The following is a 22,362-nucleotide window of genomic DNA, read 5'->3' as shown; positions in this document are numbered from 1 at the left end:
AAATATTTTATGTGTTAAATATCATATATCTGTACTCCCCCCTCACTCTTTGTAGCATTATTTATAATAACCAAGAAATGGAATTAGCCTTTGTGTCCCAAAGATGGATAAGGAAAATGTGTGTGTGTGTGTGTGTGTGCGTGTGTGTGAATACTATTAAACTGTATAAAAGAAGAAAATACTTTCATTTGCAACAGCATGGACAAAAATGAAGGATATTATGTCAAGTGAAATAAACACAGAAAGATAAATGCTGCATGATCTCACTTTTATGTGGAATGTAAAAAAATTGAAGTCATAAAAACAGTGTAGAATGATGGTTATCAGGGACATGGAGTGCAGAATAAGAAAATGTAGGTTAAAGAATATAAAGTTTCAGTTAAATAGAAAGAACAAGTTCAAGAAATCTATTATATAACATAGTGACTATAATTAATAATATTGTAATATACTTGAAAATCTTTTAAATAATATATCTTAAATGTGCTCACCAAAAAATGAAAAATACGTGAGGTAATGGATATATTAATTAGCTTAGTTTAATTATTTCACAATGTATACCAATACCAGTACAAATATATTTGTAACATTTTGTTGTATACTGTAAGTATATAAAATTGTTATTTGTCCATTTAAATTTAATAAAGGTGACCAAAGAAGGATATTGCCAAATATGAGAAGGGCCTATACTTCAGGATCTATGAAGATGGAGAGGAAATGATAGATTGAGTAATTTAAGAAATTGTAAGTCTTAATGTTTTATGGGAAGAGTAGGGGGAGGTCATTGGGAAGGGAAAGACAAGATTCAAAGATGGCTCCCAAAGTTGTTGGCTAGGGCTACAAACATGGGAGGCATAGCAGATTTGACACAGGAAAAAAAACTCACTGCGAAGCATCCTGGATTTGAGGGTGCAGGAGAGAGCCTGCTAGAGCATTTGGCTGGCAGTGCTGATGTCCTGTATCCCATAGGCACATTTGCTGCCCCTGCCTTCACTTAACATAAATGCATCTGAGAAGAGATTCTGGCTAGTGGCCAATTCCCAAAGCAACTCATCAGGCCTCAGGAAATCAGGAGTTGAGAAGTTGGTTGTAATGCCTCCCCATGCTTCACCTCCAGAACATTATTGAGGCTCATTCATCAGATAAAGATCAAAAGAATGATCTTGACAAAGCATTGCACAGATCCTGTAATGAGAGGGAAATGAAGATGGTTGCCAGCCTATTATTAAGCTTAATAACTAGGTTGAAATGAGATGAAGGACTTCATTTAGGCAGAACTTTCCCATTGATGAATAGTAGGGGGTAAAAGTGTGAAAGGCAAGCATATAATCCAATTCATAAAAAATGTAAAACTTCTTTTTAAAACTTGAAGCAATAATCATTCATTATATTTATAGAGCTGGAGCTCTACAATTCTTTCTATTGATGTGTACCAGTATACAGATGAAAATTTAAAAACAATATTTTCCCCATAGTCAAATCCTTATTTTTTTAAAAAAAATATGAACAGCTCTGACCATAATTCTGAGCTGGGAGCATGAAGGCCCAGGTCTAGTAATAAAGGTCCAGCTCACTGAATTCTTGAAGTTTGGCTTTTTTTTTTTTTTCCTTCAGTATGTGCATTTGAGGTAGGCAGTGTCACTGTGATGGCTACAAATAAAATGAAACTTATCTTTAGGTGGGGAATGATCTGAGAGAAAGAGAAGCCATTCAACTTCCACATTAAAATATTAAGAACAGGGATCAGGATATTATATTCAATGAGTATAATACATAATTAGTAGAAGTACCAAAATAAGCACACAACTGACTTCCTTGATTATAATGGCAAGAACTGATAATCTCTAGATATTTAATTTTAAATAAATTGATATTGGTCAAATAAAATTTATCCAAGGTTAGGTATGATCTTTAGAGGTTACATAAAATACATGGATTATTAATAATTTGTCACTTTACAATTGCTGTTATTAATTCATGGATAAATAATTGGCATATATTATTTGATGGCTGTTATTCCCACAGTGATTATTATTTGGGGATACAATATTATTCAGCTGGAAAGGTCTACTGTACTGGGCAGGCATAATCCCCATGGAATATATATATATATATGACAATTTGGAAAGCACCAAGTAAATTTTAATCTTTCACTGACTCATGAGCTGAGATGAGGAAAAGCATAGGAGGCAGAATATGGAACACACAGTGATTAAGAGTATACATCCTGAAATCCAACGTATCTCAGTTATGATCTGAATTCTGCCACTACAATTTGAGTGATCTTGAGCAAGTCACTTGAACTCTCCGAGCTTTTGTTTTCTCACTAGTAATGTGGAACGGCAAAAGTCCCTGTCTTTCAGAGTTGACATGAGAATGAAATGCAAAAAATGCATGCAAAACATTTGGCACAAGCCTTGTTCTTCAGAAGCTAAAGATTCTGGTAGCCTCTGCTGCTGCTCATGGGAGCTTTAGGTGCTGAGTCATTCACCTGACCTATGTAGCCAGGTTCCTGGATTTAATTAAGATTTCAGCTGTGTTCTCAGTTTTGGGCTCCTTCTATCAAGCAGAGTGGTGCATCCCCATAAGTATATGGATATTCCTCCCCAACAACCCTTAGTTGGTCAATAACAAATCCTTCCTTTTAGAGATTTGGCCAAGAAACCCTAAGTGCTTCACAAAACCTTGGATAGCTCGCCCTCTAGTGGTAATTTAATGAATTGCCCCCAACAATTGCCCTACAGATTTAGAAAGGAGAGCTATTGGTAAAAATGAATGGGATAAAGTTCAAAAAAACTCGCATTGTTTTAAAAATGAGTTTGTCAACCCCAAACACCTAATGAAACTAGGATGGGATACATCTCAGGCAAAGTACTTAAGTTGCAGCAAATATCATCACAGTGTTTGTAGTTTGCATATTTTCTCATGAGCTAATTAGCTATTTTACCTAACATAGGGGATTTACAATTTGGAGCCAAAATCCAGAATTACTAATTCTATGTACAACTATATATCCTATCCCCCAGCAAAATAATTGTAATGTAAATAGCCATTAGAGTCTAATTTTACCACATTCAATATTCTTTTTTCTCCTAAAATAGTATTATAATCATTGTTGATAATAACATCATCTCCTCTTAAAGTAATTTATAGACATTTCACAGAGCTTTGTTTTTACAGCAGGTAGGTGTGGCAATATTTGCTCTTCTAGTTATAATAAGGAGATAGCAGCATGCTTATCTGATATAAAGGGACTAAATGGGTTTGCTAGCTTGAGGGTATTTTGTAGGGGACTGTTCTAGTTTTCACTCCTAGAAATCTCCTTGTGGCAATATAAATTTCATGGATGTTACCATATACCTTTATATACTTTATATACTCCTTCTTTTGAATCTTTATGTCAAGCTCCCTAAGGACACACTTGTTTTCAGACTGGAATGAAAATGATTAAAATAGAGACCTGGGTTTTTTAAAAAGTGACTTTCTTTGCTCCATTATAATTGTTTTAGAAAACTTAGATATTGGAGCATTTTATGCCAACAAGACTAAACCAAGAGTAACAATTTTGTGAGCTTTATATAAATCTAAATCAAGGGAATGGAGAAGATAATCTAAAGAAACATAACTAGGGGCTGGGGTTGTAGCTCAGCAGTAGAGCACTTGCCTCCCACATGCGAGACCCTGGGTTTGATCCTCAGCACTACATAAAAAAATAAGTGAAATAAAGGTGTTGTGTCCAACTACAACTAAAAAAATAAATATGTTTTAAAAAGAAAAAAAAAGAAACACAACTCCTCTTTTAAATACTTGAATTGTTATGCATAGATTAAAGAATGAACAGATAATGAAAAAATGTAGAAATAGAAGATTTTTTTTCCAAGCACACCAGTACAATTTATTTTGAACCTGGGACTCTGGGTTGCACAGCAGAATCTCTGACTTGAAGAAAGCAGTCTTAGAACTAAGACAAATATTTAGTTTTAAGAGCTCAGCCTACAAATTAGGAAGAATAGGGAACTTGAATGTCAGATGTATAACTTTTGTTTGTGTGTGTGTACATTTCATTTTATTTTTATCTGGTTGTATATAAAGTATATTCACACCAATTCATGTCTTCAAACATGTTTTTTGGATAGTAACGAATCATCACATTCCACCATCCTTGCTAACCCCCTGCCCCCTCCCTTCCCCTTCCACCCCTCTGCCCTATCTAGAGTTTGTCTATTCCTCCTGTGCTCCCCCTCCCTATGAATCAGCCTCCTTATATCAGAGAAAACATTCGGCATTTGTTTTGGAGGGATTAGCTAACTTCACTTAGCATTATCTAGGAGATATTATTTTTATATGGGTTAGTTAGACTTCAGTAGCCACACTGAAATTGTATGCAATTTTATTTGCAGTGCATGTCACCAGCCCAGGAACTTGCATATGTTAGCCAAGTAAGTGCTCTACCACTGAGTTATACCCTCAGCCCTGGAGGTATTTTTTTAAAGGTAGAACAGGAATATTTGTAACTATACTGAGTGATTATTAAGCAGAAGGGAAGTATTCAAGCACTTGTATTTTCAATGTGTTTGTTCTGTAGGATGATTCTACAGAATTTCACCATTTGTGTGTGTGTGGGGGGGGCAAAGCCTCAGACTTTCACCTTTTGTGTGGAAAACTCCCCTATCCTGTAGTGATTCTGTTTACACATGTAGCAGATCAGTGAGAATCACTTATTAAATCACCTGGGGGAGAAGCAAATCTATCTGGAAAATACTTTTCTCAGGAGCCCTGTTGGGGGCCTGCTGCCACAGCTGCCACTGAAGCTGTGAACAGAATAGGGTTGAATGGCTCTGTTGGTTGGAGGCCGGTGCTGCTGAGGTCAAGCTCACCGTTGAGCTTCTTCTGTGCACTGCTCAGTTCCATTATGTCACCGTCCTTGCCATAGCCTTCACCTTCATCAGCAGTATCACAAATCTTTTCATTCAGCTATTTGCCACACAGATATGGAGAGTCCACATGCAAAAGGCTCTGAAAGTGTGACAAGCTCCTCATTATCGAGAATACAAGTAACAATAAATGTTGATGAGGACGTGGGGAAAAAGATGCACTATACATTGCTGGTGGGACTGCAAATTGGTGCAACCACTCTGGAAAGCAGTATGGATATCCCTAAAAAAACTAGGAATGAAACCACCACTTGACTCTCTTATTCCACTCCTTGATTTATACCCAAATGACTTAAAATCAGCATACTACAGTGACACAGCCACATCAATGTTTATAGCACAATTATTCACAATAGCTAAGCCATGGAGCCAACATAGGTGCCCTTCAACACATGAATGGGTAAAGAAAATGTGGTATATAACACAATGGAGTATTACTCAGCCATAAACAAGAATAACTTTATAACATTTTCCCACAAACAGATGGATCTGGAAACTATCATGCTAAATGCAATATGCCAATACCAAAAAAACAAAGGCTGGATGTTTTCTCTAATATATGGAAGCTAACTCACAATAAGGGTGAGGGGAGAAGAATAGAAGTTCAGAGATTAGACAAAGGGGAATGAAGGGAAAGGTGGAGGATAGGAAAAGGAAAGACAATGGAAGGACAAAATTTTCATATGTACATATATGACTATACCACAGTGGATCTGACCTTATACATCCATAAGAAATTAATTTTAAAAAATACTATGGGTAAATAGTAGAAATATCAGTAGACCCTCTGATCTCTTTCAGATCATCCTGGTTAAACCCAAATGTTCAAGCTCTTTATGCTGGCTTTTCACCTGACTTTTCAGGCCCCTCAACTCAGTTTATATTTCTTAGTTTGCTTCAGTAGTCCCAAATCTGAAAATAAGTGTGCTCTATCTTATTACATCCATTCTTGCTACTTAGTTAGATTGCTAGGAATAGCAATACAAAATAAATAGATCATATCACTTCTTTAGAATCTACTGGGGTCTAATATTCTTTAGCTAGAAAGTTAGCTCACAGAAATGGAATTCTACTAGTGGAAATTTAGTATGGCAAAATATTTGCTTATATATGGGCCTTCATAGAACCTTGATATCATATCCTTTGACTATTTAATGGGAAAAAACCCTGTCAGTCTCTCTAAATACCTATGGCATAACCTTGTACTGTAAATACTAAGAAAGAAAAAAGAATAAAGGGGATAACATTTAGAAATCATGTTCCCCATTACTGGTTTGTGTTCTCCAAGTACATCCTCTCTGATACCTAACACAAGGTAACAGAAGAAAAAAAAAGAGGGTATAAATCTATTAAATCAAATGCATGTTGCTTAGATGCTACTTAAAAGAAAATGAATTCTCAGTGTACTCTCAAGGTCTATATGAAAAAGCTAATTGTCAGAGCAGTTAAATGTTTCAAACTCTTGTTTAGCATAATTGTTGTAACTCAGTACCCTTTTGATTATCTTCAATACCAATAATGTCTCATCACTTATGGGCCAAACTGGTTTGTTAACATTGTAAAAGTGTAGATAGTTCAGATGTAACAGTTCAGAAGAAGGAAGTAAAGGAATTTAGGGAGCAAATGAAAAAGAAATCAAGAAGATTTTTTTCTATCAAATAAATAACTATAGAGGTATAAGCTATTTTGCCAAGTCTAATTTATTGATTCAAAAACAATTACTGTGCATCTTAGGGTTTATAGAGAATAAGAAATAGAACATGGTTCTCTTTTTATTGTCTCCATGTTTTCTTTGTTTCCATTAATCAACTTTTAAAATCCATCTATGAAAAAGTTAAATTTCCTAAAATATTTCTACCATTGTCCTCTGAGTTATTTAAATGCATGGGAACAGTTTCATGATAATCCATAAGAAGGAATAAGACAAAATTCACTTCAAAATGATAAAATAAATATTAAAATTGCATCTAGAGATATGTTTTCAGTAATTTACTTTAACCCCCCAAAGTTTAATTAATTCAAATTTCCCTCTCTGTTCATGAGTGATAAGATTGACAAATCATAGGTAAACAAGCCAAAACCAAGGGGAGAATAAAAAGGACCCCAAGAGATAGCCAGTTATCAGTATATATTTAGTCAAATCTATATCTTCTTGGCTTTAACAGTAAACAGTGGTCATTAAAATCCATAGTGATGAATTTGGTACTTCTGAATACTCAAAGAAGTTTTATATACCCTTCAGTATAAGTTTAATGTGAGTTTTTTGAATCTAGTATTTACTTCTAATGAATACTTCACATATTAACAATTCCGGCAACTTATAATAAAAAGCACATTTGCAGGAGCGAAGAGAAAAAATCAAGTCAGAAAAAAAGATCAGAAACTATGAAATTCAAAAAAATTCTTAGGCTATAGAAAAGTTCCTCAAAATGGTATACCTTTGCAAATAGACAATTATTTTGCCAACAACCTGAAGTCTATTCATGTATCTTTCTCTTGGAAGTTCTTGAACCCTGGTTCAATAACCCTTCACATACAGAAAGTGAAATCCTGAGGTATGATGGTTATTACACTTGGGCATTACATTTAACTCTCAAATTCCTGTCAAATGAGGTGAAAAAGTTAAATACATTGGGTTACTAAGTTCTCAACATCTAAAAAGGGAAGCAGATCAGTTCACAAAATTTTAAGCAAAACTTGTAATTTTAAAATGGCAGTGTTTATACATTTTATGAAATGATTAATTTTTAAACAGTAATCAAGTAACATAAAAGGATGTAGCATAATTTGATGAAATTCTTCAAAAATAAGCAATCAGAGGAAGAATATCTATGCTAATTATATTGACTACCATATTAAATTAGCTGCAGTGTCTCATTTCTAGCCTTTCTGGTAAAGAGAAAATTTTCTATATATGACTTTCTTTAAAGGTAGATTTACCTACCTAATATTATTTGATTAAAGCTGGCATTAATCTAATATATTCCCATGAGCACATACCAGCTAAGCAGCAAGGGAAACCTAAGGGTATAAAGAGAAATTGACCTGTGATTAAATATCTACTATTAATACTTCATACCATAGAAAAATGACATGCATTTGATAGCAAATAATCACTTTAGGTGCCCACTCCTTCTAACCACAACATTATTATCTCAAAGTCAGCTAAATAACAAATTGGTTCTCATTACGGTTATAGGCATAGGCAGTACACACTAGTTAAGAATATAGTCCCTGCAATCAGAGATGGGTTTTCCACCATTTAGTAGCTGTTTGACCTTGGGTAAGGTCATTTAATTTATTTGAGTCTCAGTGTCCTCATCAGTAAAATAAGAATGCCACTGTTATCTCAGTCCTGTTCCTAGACTGTGCTGGGGCCTCTTGAAAATATTTGCTTTGTGTGACTCTTGCATAATAAATTATTTGAGTCACCTAAGAGAAATACATCACTGCTATTCTAGCAGCCCAATTTCACATGGCTCTGCAAAGGAAATACTCAATAGCTAGTAGGAGCAATTCAGTTGCCCAGACACTCTGCTGGAATTGGGATCTGGCTGGGAGATCTCAGAACAATCTTGTTGGTATGAGTGCTAGAACTCCTAGGAGGATCTTGATTACCAAGTTTAAGGTTGCTACAGTTGATTGGAAAAAAAAAAAACACCTAGAGGTACAGAGCTAGAGCAGGTTCCTATTTGATATAGTCTAAGAAAGATACTGGTCTAACTCATAGGGTCACTGAGAAGGTTTAATAAAGTAATCTATGTAAAGAACTTGACTCAGTACCTGGCTCATAGAAAGTTCTCAGTACATGATGGCAATGATGGTTGCTCTTATCATTATTACCAAACATGCACACTGAATCTCATGACTCATCTGGTTTTTGTTTCAGTGGATGGCTGCATTGACTGGTCAGTGGATCTCAAGACATACATGGCTTTGGCAGGTGAACCAGTTCGAGTGAAATGTGCCCTTTTCTACAGTTACATTCGTACCAACTACAGCATGGCCCAAAGCACTGGGCTCAGGCTTATGTGGTACAAAAACAAAGGTGATTTGGAAGAGCCCATCATATTTTCAGAGGTCAGGATGAGCAAAGAAGAAGATTCAATATGGTTTCACTCAGCTGAGGCACAAGACAGTGGATTTTACACTTGTGTTTTAAGGTAAGTATCATGTGAAAATATTACTCAATCATGTGGCTGATAGTCTTTTGATTGGGACTGGAGTATATGCAGATGTACCTCACAGTATATGGTGAATATGTTCTTAAAAGCTTACAGGATGGGGCTGGGGTTGTAGCCCAGGGGTAGAGTGCTCGCCTAGCATGTGTGAGACGCTGGGTTTGATCCTCAATACCACATAAAAATAAATAAAATAAAGGTATTGTGTCCAACTAAAATTAAAAAAAAAGCTTACAGGATATGGAGTACTTCAGTAAATTCAATTCTAATTACCTATTGAAAATATGCAGCAAATTTGTATCAAATTATCATAAAGTACTGTGTGTGCTTATTTAATATAGAAAATTGTGTGACTCTTTTCTTTTCCAACTCCACCCCTGCCCCAGGGTCTTATATGAGTAATTACTTTTCCATAGAGCCAATTGGCTCAATGATCTTGATAGCTGGCCATGAAAATGACATTAAGTATTGTTTAGGCCAAGGTCTCTCTTTCCTTGTTGATGGAAATTAACTCCAATGCTGCTAGGAGGCCTCTTAGCAAAAGAGCTACTGTTAATATCCTTTGTAGAATTTTCAATGTGAGTTTGTTTCTACTGTGTCTAAATATTCAGCACAGATCTCTGTAAACACACAACCATCCTGAGTTTCTAGGTGCTATACTGGGAAGATTTCACAGACATAATTCTTGCTTGCAAGAAGTTTACAGTGAAAAGCAATCTGTTTTATCTTTAGGGATTGTACAATATGTCTTCCCTTCCCCCTCTCTATCCCAGTACTAGAATCTAGGATCTAGCATCTCATATAGGGACTGGATTAGGTATTGAAGTAGATTGCTGAGATGACCTTTAAATCACCTTTCAATTTTGCCATTTTGAGAGTCTCTGATCTTGCTCACCAGGGATCTGCACTCTACTATTTGATTTTAACTTTTGAAAATACAGACCCTATTTTTGTCTCCTGTGGACTTTGATGCCAAAGCTATGTCATTTCTTCATCAAAAACACTTGGAACTGCCTGGTGAGGTCTCATTGTTCTAAAGGGCAGGAGAACAAGGTGGTGTATAAAATTGAGAACCTTCTTGATGCCTTAAGAATCACTTTAATGTAGGGAGGGGAATGTTGGAAGAACAAATGGTGAGTTCAGTGTCTGTTTGAGGTAGAAAAAATCCCCAGGATTTTGGCGGAAGCATCAATTATTTTCATCACACCCTTAGTGTGCAGCTCTTGGCAAAATTGAGAAGTAGGTGTAATTCAGCTATAGTGATTGAAACTGTATTTTCTAGGGTGTTGTTACTCTTTTTCCCACTCACACCCTCTATATCCTCCATCCTCACTGCACAATCTGCCAATCAAAAAGATCCCTTTCTCTCCACCTACCTCTATTGTTTTTGTTTGTTTGTTGTTTTCACAAATTTAATGTTTATTTGCAAAGCATTAACTCAGTATGCACAGGTTTATAATGAGTCAATTAACTAATTATTGTTTACTTCCTCTGCCCTACTTATGTCCTCAGTCTAGATACCTCTCCTCTTTTTCCCTCCCCCCTCTAAACCACTCTCCTACTCCTAGCAATGATAACAACTTAGTGTGAACATTTCATGTGTTTTCCTTACTTTTTAAAAAACTACACAAACATTTTACATGGAGATTCTCCTCATTGTTTTACAAAATAAAAGCAGGATTATATATTTCTCTGCATTTTATTTTCTTAGTAAAATAAACTTAGTAGTAATCTCTCCAAGTCATTTGAGAGCTCACTCACTCTTTTTTTAGTGTATAATATTCTGTGTTGCTTAATATTTTATAATACCACAATTGAAATATTAATTTTCCTATTGAAGAATATACACTTTGTTTACAGATTTTTATGTGTATAAAAGTGCTATAACAAAAATTCCCTATTTATTTTTAAATATACTTTTAAGCTTTAGAATAATTTGATTTACAGAATTATTTCAATGAAAGTACAGTTTCTGTATATTTTTCACTCTTATTAATATCTCACATTGCCTATGATATATTTATTACAACTAATAAACAAATGAACAAATGTAATAGTGGTATACTGTACAGTAAATACTTTCTTTGTATTTCCTGAGTCTTTCCTTAATATCCCTTTCTGTTTCAGGATCCCATCTGTAATACCTTATTACATGTAGTTGTCATGTCTCCTTTAAGCTCTTTTTGTCTGTGGCAATTCATCAGACTTCCCTTGTTTTTGATAACCTTGAATGTTTGAGGTGTATCAGTCAGATGTGTCTTAGTTGAAATATATCTGGTGTTTTCCTCATGGTTAGACTGGGATAATGTGTTTTGCAGGGGAAGTCTGTAAATGTAAAATACCATTCTCTACACATTGTATCAAGGGTGGAATGGATCAATATGACTTATTACTGTTGATGTTAACCTTGATCACCTGGCTTGAGGTAGCATTTGCCTTTTTTCACTGTAAAGTTGCTGATTTTGCCTTCCTTTCCATACTGTAGTCTTTGGAAGAAAGTCATTATTTACAGTTTACAGTTGAGGGTGGGGAGTTGTGTTCTACCTCTTTCAGGGTGGAATATCTACAAGAATTATCTATAACTCTTTTACATGGGGAGATTTGTCTTTTCTTCTGTATTTATTTATTTATTCAATCATTTAGTTTTATTAGTATGGACTCATGGATATTTATATAATACACTGGATTGTAATGCAATTCTATTTTATTTTCTTGCTCCAAATCTCTCAAATTTGCCCATTGGGAATTCTTTCATTGGCTTTTTTGTTCCTTTGTTATAACCCCATCAATTTGGGATTGTTTTGCTTACTTTTATTTTTTGTAGTACTTGTGAATGAACCCAGGGGTGCTGAATTCCTGACCTATATTCCCAGCCCTTTTAATTTTTATTAGTTTTAAAATTTTTGAGAGAGGGTCTCACTATGTTTCCCAGGCTTGTCTCAAACTTGTGATCCTCCTGCTTTAGCCTCTCAAGTAGCAGGGAATAACAGGCATGTGCCACTGCAACCAGATATTTTGCTTTTTTTTTTTCTCAGCATTTTCTTACATTACCAAAAAGTGTTTCCAGCTTATTTTGTGTATTCCTGCCTCAGGCTGAGAATTAGAGAATTATCCATTTTCCCAAGAGCCCTGCCTGATTCACTTTAATAGAGAATAGCACTAGAAATAAAGATTCAGGTGCTAGGTGTACTCATTTCTTCTACGGTTTTGGTGCTTCTAAGTCCTATCAGCTGAAAATTTGTTTGCTTTTAAATGAAATAATGCATGATTTCATGCACAAGTTCACAGATGGTGATGGAATACTCTGAGAATAATGAAACTTCCCAATATCCTGGAAGTGCTTTCCTATACATGGCCCTCTTTCAAGTACACATCAGATTCAACTTGTTTATATCTATTGTAGATAAAATCTGAGTTAGTGGTTCTCAATTCACATATAAGTCAGTAAAAGAGAAAGGGATGTCATTCTATTGAGCACAGGCTTTGATTCAAGTATAACTGGTACCTTCTTTTGTTTATGCAGAAGGCCTTAGGGAACAATTGGAACTGATTGTGTTGGGTGAAACTTTTGAATATTATCTATCATATGTATTTTTGTTAAAGAGAAGCAAAATTTGAAAACCACTGTTCTAAAAGAAGCAACCAGAACAACAAGAAAGATGACCTGAAAGGGGGATGATTAGAAATCAGGAAGGAGATCTGGGGCAAAGGGGTAGGAGATGGGAGTGTGGACATGATCAAAGCTCAATATAGGCATGTATGGAAATGCCACAGTTACAGTGAAACCTATTAATTTGTACAATTACTACAACTTAATAATTATAATTAAAAAGAATCTTACACATTTGACAGATTAAAGTCTTAAATTAATTGTAGTCAGTTAATTATACTTAAAGAACTTGGAATTTGGATAAATGATTTAAATATCATACAGAAAGATAAGCTTGTGAATATAGAAAAATTAATTCAAAGAATGTATAAGAATAATCTAGTCTGTTAACACATAAAAGAATGTACACAAATGTGCAATGTGTCAGGCTTAGTGGTATGTATCTGTAGTCCCAGATATTTGAGAGGCTGAGGCAGGAGGATCACTTGAGCCCAGGAGTTTGAGGCCAGTCTGAGCAATATAGTAAGACCCCATTTCCAAAACAAAAGTACAATAGTGTTTTCCATCTATCAATCATCCAACATGAAATGATAATCAAGAATTTTAACAACTAGAACAGTAATGTTCAATAAAATAATAATGAAACACAAAGAAAATATAAAGGAAGCAACCATTATTGTCAACTCAAAGACATAGAAATTGTATTTAGTATACATAGATGAAGTAACTATCATTTTTTTCTGTGAATAACAAACATTTCTGATCTAGTAGTAGCCGCTGACTTCAAATATGTGCCAAGTGATAAATTCCCTCCATATAGGTGATTTTATATAATTGTTGAGTGACATTTATAGTTGAAAAAGGTTCTTAAATTGACAGTGTTGATATTCACCTAAAATTCCTAATTTGATACTTCAATTTAACCACAAATGAGTTTTTTAACCTCATTAGAAATTATTTATTTCATTGTGTTTGAAATACAGATATGAAATATTATTAATACTCTTCACCTATTTAAGTCATAGTAAGGTTACTGTTTGTGATAGTTCAGTAACTAATTACTTTAAAATTTTTATTTAACCTGTCTCAGGAGAAATTATTTGAATTTATCATCATGTTAATAGATTAGGAATAAATGATTAGTGGAAGATAAAGTCATATTTTGAGATGCAGTGCCAATCCAAGAGTTCCTATTTTCCTACCTCCATACCCGAATCTTTTCAATGAAGGCATATAATAGAATAATGATATACTAATCTTTTCTGACAAAACCCACACATCACTTTCTCAATAAGGTTGACATAAACTGTGGATGAAGACAAATATAGTAATATTATAATCCTGAGTTAAATTCATGGATATTGAAAAAAATAATAGAGAAACCTGCATATTTGAGGATAAACATGACCAAGTACAGAGAACTAGTTAGAGGTTCAAATTATTTTGAGCATTTATTTCTACAAGGATGTAAACAAAACAAGGAATCTCTTTATTAAATGAGAACATAATTCAATTGTTTTTGTTCTTTAATAATCATTGAAATAAGCTAGTTTCCCCAAATCTGAAAGCTTCACAAACTTTTTCCAAAGAGTTCCTTACCATATTTATCCTGCCCAGAGTCATGACATTTGCTTTGATTATTCAAATATGAATTATCATGTCATTCTTAAATGATTATTACTCCAGGAAACCATCACCAATAAAGTTGAAGGGATAGGAATATTTTAAATAAGAAATGTAGTGTACTGCTAAGTTTTGAATCTGTATAATGGGCAACCGAGGGTTCATTATATTTTTTTTCTTTTTTGTTAAATATTTTCTAGTTGTCAATGGGCCTTTATTTTATTAATTTATATGCAGTGCTGAGAATCGAACCCAGTGCCTCACACATGCTAGGCAAGTGCTCTACCACTGAGCACAACCCCAGCCCCTATATTATCCTTTTAATTTGGTATGTTTTTGAAATATCCCATAATAAAAGAGAAGAAATAAATTAAAAGTATTATTTTCCCTGATTTTTGCTCTTAAATCATCCTGATCTATAAATGCCTATGTAACATATATCAGGAATTTTTATATTTCAGTCAAAAAAGATTCTATTGAATTTATACTGCAGGATTCCCTTCATGCCGTATTGTAGGGAAACTGATATCTTTTAAAAAGAAAAGCCATTATCCTAGTCTACCCCAAACACTAGGATATAGTTCTTATCACTTTCTACCCTCCTGATCTTACTCTCCACAATGGATACCAAGAGATTTCAAAGGACATTAAACATTTCTTATAATTCAAATCCATCTTAACTATCGATCCTTGAAAAGTTAACTGTCAACAAGTCAGTTGCCTGGGTAGCACTTTCCAGGAAAGCCGATAGTCTCTTGGAAAAAATGAAAGCCTGGATCTTATAGAATTAATTGACCCCAGAAAAGATCAACATTGTATAGCAGGGTCTTAAGATAGTAACGAATGCCTTCTTTGGTCTATTTATAGGCTAAAATGAAATGCAATTCATTTTCTCTCTATTTTCTGTTATAAGCAGAAGTCCCTGATTTCATTATTTTTGATAGAAATTATGCATAAAAGAGCACAGATCTAAACTGACAAAATTGTTTTTCAATCTCCAAATTTTGATAAAAATTTATTTAGAAAATTTGTTTATAAAATTATATGTAACAACACATCAAAGAAGTTGTGATTTTGCTTTCATTTCATTAACAGTGAATTTTGTATATATGTGTATATATATATGTGTGTGTTTGTGTGCATTTGTAGAGGGGGGATATAACTATTCTGTTATATATTACTAATATAATTTCAACTCTTTTCAATTTGTTTATTGGAAAGAAGTAGATGTTTATGGTTTAATCAATTAGCAGGATTAAAGAATTAATGGATTATATTTTATGACCATAAAATAAAAATTGATTTCAAATAGTTATTGATGAACTGGCTAACACAGGTATTCTATACACTTTTTATTCCTTGATCATTATAAAAAATGTAGTGAATTTCAGAGTTATAGTTATTTTTAATAGAATTAAGGTTGCAACCTATATGTGTTGCAAAGTCAAAATCTTTTTAAGGACCAAGAAGGTAGTGCAATGAATATGGCAGACCACTTGAAACAGTTTGCAGTATTGGAGGTTATAGCTGTCCCATTCACAATCTCATTTCACACCTTTTATTCCCTTGCCACCACTGTCTACTTTTTCTAACCCATTCTTTCTAGATTCCATCTCTGATCATCTATTTATTCCAGCTAATTATCGAGCCTATATCTATAGGGCTTAAAATTAAGAGGTCCACCTAGTATATAGTGATCCACCATTATAATCACTCATATATATATATATATATATATATATATATATATATATATACACACACACACACACACACACACACACACACACACACATACCCACACTTTTGGTGCTCTTGAACCATTCTCCCTTCATCTTACTTGCTTGTGAAAATCATAACATTGTTAAGCCCACTTTCCCTCTATGCTATGCCTTCATTCTTGCAGCTGAACCTTACTGAAAGAAATATGTAATAACAATGACTGATTTCACTTTAAATACATGAATTTCAAATGAATCCTTAATGCTACCAGGCAGCCTTATTGTATATTCTTAGTCCATTCAGCCTCCCATCTGCCCAGATAAGTAGTTTACATTGCCTTCTCTTTTCAAATCTTCATCATCTCCAACCCATTGCTTCCCATTTCACTGAAAAAATGAAGCAACCAGGAGAGAACTTCCACTATATACACCCACCCACTGGCATCTGCATCTATATAATCTGCCTTACAGCCCTTAGTATGGATAGATTCCAGGCACTACACAGATAGGCCAATCATTTCATGCGTGCTCTAGATCTTCTCCCTATTAGGCTATATGAGGAAATCACCTGAGCCATTTTCCCCTCTCTATATTTGTGTATCACAACAAATAAGGTATTATTACATATGTTAATTCCTGCCTATATAAAGTTCTGTGGTTCTATCTCCAGTTTCCTTAGGGTATGGTATCCTCTTGTGATAAAGACAGAATTCTAGCAGGGCACAGTGACACATGCCTGTAATTCTAGCAGCTCAGGAGGCTGAGGCAAGATGATGGAAAATTCAAAGCCACCCTCAGCAACAAAATTTTAAAAAATGAAAAAAAAAAGGTCTGGGGATGTTGTTCAGTGGTTAAGTGTCCATAAATTCAATCCCTGGCTTAAAAAAAAAAAATGACAAAATTCTACTGATTAAAGATGGACAATAGAGGGCAGTAAAATAGAGGTCCTAAGCTCATGAAAAGTGAGGATAAAGTTAAAACAGATGTTTTTAGAGATAGAACCACACTACTTATGTTACAAAGTTAGAAGCCCCATGTGATTATTTTTCAGTTTCTGAACATTATACAGAAGGGCCTAAAAATTGTTTTCTACCGAAGAAGAGAGATGGAGGAACTCTGTGGGAGTATATACTTATATGTCTCTTAGTTTTGGTCTATTAACTCCCAAATATTCAACATATAAGACCCACATCAATTAAAGAAGCATAATTAGCACATGACAGAGTGCTAAAATGAATATTAATCAGATGTCTTAAATGTATTGTCATGTTTTTCAAGAACTCATTAAATGAAACCTTGTTCTTTCCATTCATATTAAAGTTGAAATGTTTCATAGTGGAAAAGAAATGAGAACTTATTCATTACTAACTGCAGTTATTTATTTATTTGTTTTTAAATTAAAGGGATATTTTTTAGCCCATATCATTTCAGCTGTCAGGTATCCATTATATATTAAACAAATATTTATTGAATACATTCTTGTAAACAGTACTAAAAAACAAAAATGAATGGCAGGGCTCCTAATTTCTAATAGATTAAAAGGAGAATTAGGATGTGTCTATAAATCATAACCAAACAAGCATAACTCAAAAGACAGGATATCAAGGGATTCAGCATAGAATTGTACCCTAGGAAATATCATCCTGCAACTAAACATACTTTTCAATGTTTGAATATTTAAGTAATTATTGTATTCCCTTTAAAAATGCCAAAGAAGAGCCAATTTGTAACCCTCAGAAAAACTTCAAATGATCTACTCATGATATTTTCACTCCATATAGCTCTTACATTCCTATAGCTGCCCAGAAACTTCTCCTATCACTCTTCACTCTCACTCCCAACTAAAATCGCTTCTTGAAATGAATCTCCTGCAAGTTTCTTCTATTTTTGCCCTTTCTCATCTTCTATCACTTGTTTTTACTTGTGAGCTCTTGTTCTCCTTTCGAGAATAATTTAGTTAAACTGGCATTGCAATTGTCAGCTCTTTCTGGCCATTACTCCTATTCTGCACACTAAGTGCCCATAACTGTTGTGTTATACCAAGAACCATGTTTTGGAGGGAACCATGTAGCCAAAAAGAGGATTATGTATAGAAGGCAAGGAGGCTGGGGGTGAGAGCTGCAAACATTAAACTTAATATATTTTATCCCTTCACACATGAGAGAAGGTAATGAATGCTATAAGAAAGATAGATAAAGCAGTAGTAGAGAGTATGTAAATACAGCTTTTGACTTACAGAATCAGAGGTATTTGATGTTGTTATTGAGGATCTAAACATAAGTGATAGTAGACATATTCACAGGCAAGGCTATATGATTGTTAACAGGGAAAAAAAGGCAGTTAAGTTTGGCTGGAACCTGTTTATCAAGGCCCTTTTTCTAAATGTGAACCTAACAATAACTAACTCTTACTTTATGGAGGTCTTGCATATATTTTGGAGCATAATATTTTAAGACATTGACCAATTCTGAGAAGAGCTAAAAGATACATCTAATGTACACTTTAAGTTGTGTCAGGTATTAAGGCACTTTTATAGCAGTTCTTTCCTTGGAGACAATGTATGTATAAAGTGGGAAAACTCCATTCTAAGACTCCACCCTGATTGAAGAAGAGCAATGCTGCTGACCATATTAGTGTTAATCAGAGCATGCAATGCAACTAGTTTTCTCAAGGATAGGGATTAATTCACATGGAGCCATGATCACACTCTTACCACACTGAAGAATGATCCACTTTGACAAGATAGTTGGTTGGTATTTTATGGGTATAGTCTGGATCTAAGGTATGAAACAGAGAAAAGCAAAGTAGGATGTGATATGAATTTCTACCCTGCAACCTTGATCTAATTAAAGTAAACATAGAGTAGCACTGACCAACACACAATCATTTCCAGACAAGATCATATTCTTCAGAAGTAAGGCAATATGTACATATTTGGGTATAGAAATATTATATACATTTTTTTGTTTTTAACCTTGTTTCCCATATCCCTGCTTACTACCTTTCCCTTAATTCCCCAAAGGAAAGGGTTTTGGCCACGTTTTCTATTTCCATTCCTCTCCTTACTCTCAAGGAAGAGATTTTTCTCTCCTCCTCCTTAACTGATTTCAAAGCCTACCCAAGCTTCCTCCTCGCACAGTGAATATACATATCACAGAACAGCTTTTCAAATATGTTGCATGTTGACTTACTGGCCAAAATCTGTAGATCACTACAGTACAGAGGTTTTTAATTTGCTTGCATGCATCTTTCATCTTTCTTTTTTAATATGTTAAGTTTTACAAAAAGAAATAGCAGAAAGGTGATTTTGTGAGTTGGCATGCAAAGAATGATGCTGGGAACCCTAGTATTATGTAGCAGGACAAAAAGTCACAGAAAATTCTGATTATTTTAATTTTTAATACTTTTCCTTGAAGCACTTTTAAATTACAATTAATAGCACATATTAATTTTAGATATTAGTGCATTTCACTGTGACATTGCCACACATATTGTGCTTTATTCATTTTACCCTTTTTTCCCTTCTCCACCCAATTATCTAATAGCTTGTCTTATGCTTTCAGGTCTATTTACCCCCCTTAATTTCCACATATGGGAGAAAACATGAAACACTTATCTTTCTGTGTCTGGCTTATTTTGCTTAACATCATGTCCTCCAGTTTTATACATTTTGCTGCATATGACATAATTTCATTCTTTCTGGCCAAATAATACTGTATTAAATATATGCTCTTAATCCATTTATCTTTTGGTAGTGAATGATCTTTTAATGTGCTATTTCTCATTTTTTAGGTGTAGATGGACACAACACAATGCCTTTACTTGTTTATGTGGTACTGAGGATTGAACCCGGGTCCTGCCCATGGTAGGCGAGTGCTCTACCGCTGAGCCACAATCCCAGCCCCTATTTTTCAGAATTTCAATAAGGATTTTTGCATCAATGTTCATCAAGACTATTGGTCTTGTTCTCTTTTTGCTTTTGTTCTTGTCTCCTTATCCAGACTTGTTATCAGGGTGATACTGTCTTCATAAAATTGAGTTTGAAAAGGTCCCTTTCCTTTCTATTTTATGTAACAGTTAGGGGAGCATTAGTTTTAACTCTTCTTTTCAAAGTCTAGTAAAATTCAGCAGTGAATCCATACAGTCCTTGGCTTCTTTGGGAGACTTTTATTATTATTCCAATCTCATTGTTACTGATCTACTTATAGATCATCTTGGTTCAGTTTTGGCAAGTCTTTTGTGCCCAGAAAATTTATTCTAGATTTTCCAACTTATTGACATAGTTTTTCAAAATATCCCTTAATGATCCTATGGATTTTAGAGGTTATCTGTTGTAATATACCCTTCTTCACCTCTAATTTTACTTTGTTTTTCTCTTTCTCTTAGTTTAACAATTTGTCAATTTTGTTTTCTTTTCAAAGAAACAACTCTGTTTCATTGAACCTTTGTATTCTTTTTGTCTCTATTTCATTTATTTCTATCCTGGTCTTTGTGATTTCTTTCCTTCTACTGATTTTAGGTTCAGTTTGTTCTTATTTTTTTGAAGACCTTGAGATGCATCATTAAGTCATTTAGAAAATCCTGAATTTTAAGGTATTCAGGGAATCTTACTATACTAGGTAACATTTCTGTACAAATACCCTGGCCAACTCTTGACTTTGATCTCACATGATATGAAACAAAGTCCAAAAATCATTTTTTCTAAATAAAATATGGTTTGAGTTATTTTTACTTCTTAGAAACAGGGAAAGTCAAGTTTGACTTTCCAGTGTGGATGTGTCACCAGAAAGAGAAAGGTCAACAGAGAATCCTTCAATATTCCCTTTTAACACTTTGTTGTTATCTCAAAAGGGAAGCATCAGGAGCATCACAGCTTTTCTAGAGGTAGAGTTCATGGTTTTGGAACATGACTTTGTCCCCATGAAATTTTTATCCAATTTTCTTGCCCACAAGAACTATATTGTTTTTAAAGATATCTTCCTTTTTAGCTATCTATATCACTAAGCATCCTTGCCCAAGGTCTCAAAGACCATGTCAGATCCCCTCTGCTGAGTTTTTAGAGGGTAATAAGTGATAGAAGTAGAAATAATTATAATTTGTTGACATCTTTCCTTCAGACTCACAGAAAAAATTAAATGGGCAAATACATGAAGTTATGTAAAAGTTTTTGTCTTTCCATGGTCCTACCAAATATAAAATCCAAATTCAAACACACTGAATCCATTACTGAAAAAAATATGAAGGCTGGGGTTATAGCTCACTGGTAGAGTGCTTGCCTCACACATGTGAGGCACTGGGTTTGATCATCAACACCACATAAAAATAAAGATATTGTGTCCATCTACAACTAAAAGATTTTTTAAATATGAAAATAAGTTGTAGCACCAGAGAGATTTGTGTCTGGTGCCCTCCTGGAATGCCACAACTTCCTTTCCAATGCCCCCTCCTGGAATCCTACCACCATCCCACTTGGGTATTATACCAATGGTGTTCTCTGTGCACCTTAATGATTTAGTGATCCTTTCTTTCTTCCCCATTCCTCACCTCCATTTCCATGATTATTCTTATATGTACCATTATTCAGAAGCCACCCCTCTTGACCTTCTATCCTTGTCCCCTTGGTTTCCAATCTTCTAGCCATGCAGTGTCTTCTCTCTTCTATCACAGAGGAACTGGAACTTCCAAAACTATCCAAGTCAATAAATTCAATCCATTTTAAATTTTTTTCAACATTTAATTATTTGACTTTCAAAAAATGGAAGTTTATAAAGTAAAAAGTTCTGTATTTCATAGCCCCAACTGTACCCCATAGCACTCATTGGCAGAGATGAGTGCACTCTGCCTAGTTAATGCATTATTTGCTGAATGTCTTTCCAGACCTTTTCTATACTTACTCAAACATAAATCTACAAACATACATACCAACTATGTATATACACTAATAGGATTTTTAAAGGAATTTTGTATACAAAAATAAAAAGTGACTCTAATATAGTTTGCAGTATTTTATTCTGTCATATATTTCATGCTTCTGTGATCCCTTTCCCCATGACTCAAGTTTCTCCCATGTTCAAAAGAACTCTCTCTAAACCACATATCCAGTCACAATCAATCTTTGTCCTTAAAAAGAGCTTCCCCTCACTGACTCCACTTCTTCACTTCCCATTCACTCAGTCCTTGCAGTTTGGCTTCTACCCTACCATGCCCCTGAATTTGACTGAAGATCCAAAGTAAATGCAAGCCCAATGGACATTTTCAGCTTTTATCTCTCAGGGCCCCTCAGCCTACATGAC

General features: G+C 34.4%; 1 protein-coding gene across 1 annotated transcript in view; it reads left to right on the top strand.

Moving 5' to 3' along the window:
• The first annotated feature begins 8,409 nt into the window (after positions 1–8,409).
• Positions 8,410–22,362, top strand: part of Il1rapl2 (interleukin 1 receptor accessory protein like 2) — a 516,192-nt gene continuing 502,239 nt past the window's right edge. Inside the window, exons 1-3 of the mRNA XM_077793619.1 lie at positions 8,410–8,511; positions 8,636–8,651; positions 8,824–9,097. Of these exons, the coding sequence (XP_077649745.1) occupies positions 8,410–8,511; positions 8,636–8,651; positions 8,824–9,097 (392 nt within the window). The remainder of the gene's footprint in view (positions 8,512–8,635; positions 8,652–8,823; positions 9,098–22,362) is intronic.

The sequence above is a fragment of the Urocitellus parryii genome, chromosome X (assembly GCF_045843805.1).
Source record: "Urocitellus parryii isolate mUroPar1 chromosome X, mUroPar1.hap1, whole genome shotgun sequence".
Lineage (NCBI taxonomy): Eukaryota > Metazoa > Chordata > Mammalia > Rodentia > Sciuridae > Urocitellus > Urocitellus parryii.
The sequence above is the reverse complement of the archived record's forward strand: the minus strand, read 5'-3'. Positions and strand labels throughout refer to the sequence as shown.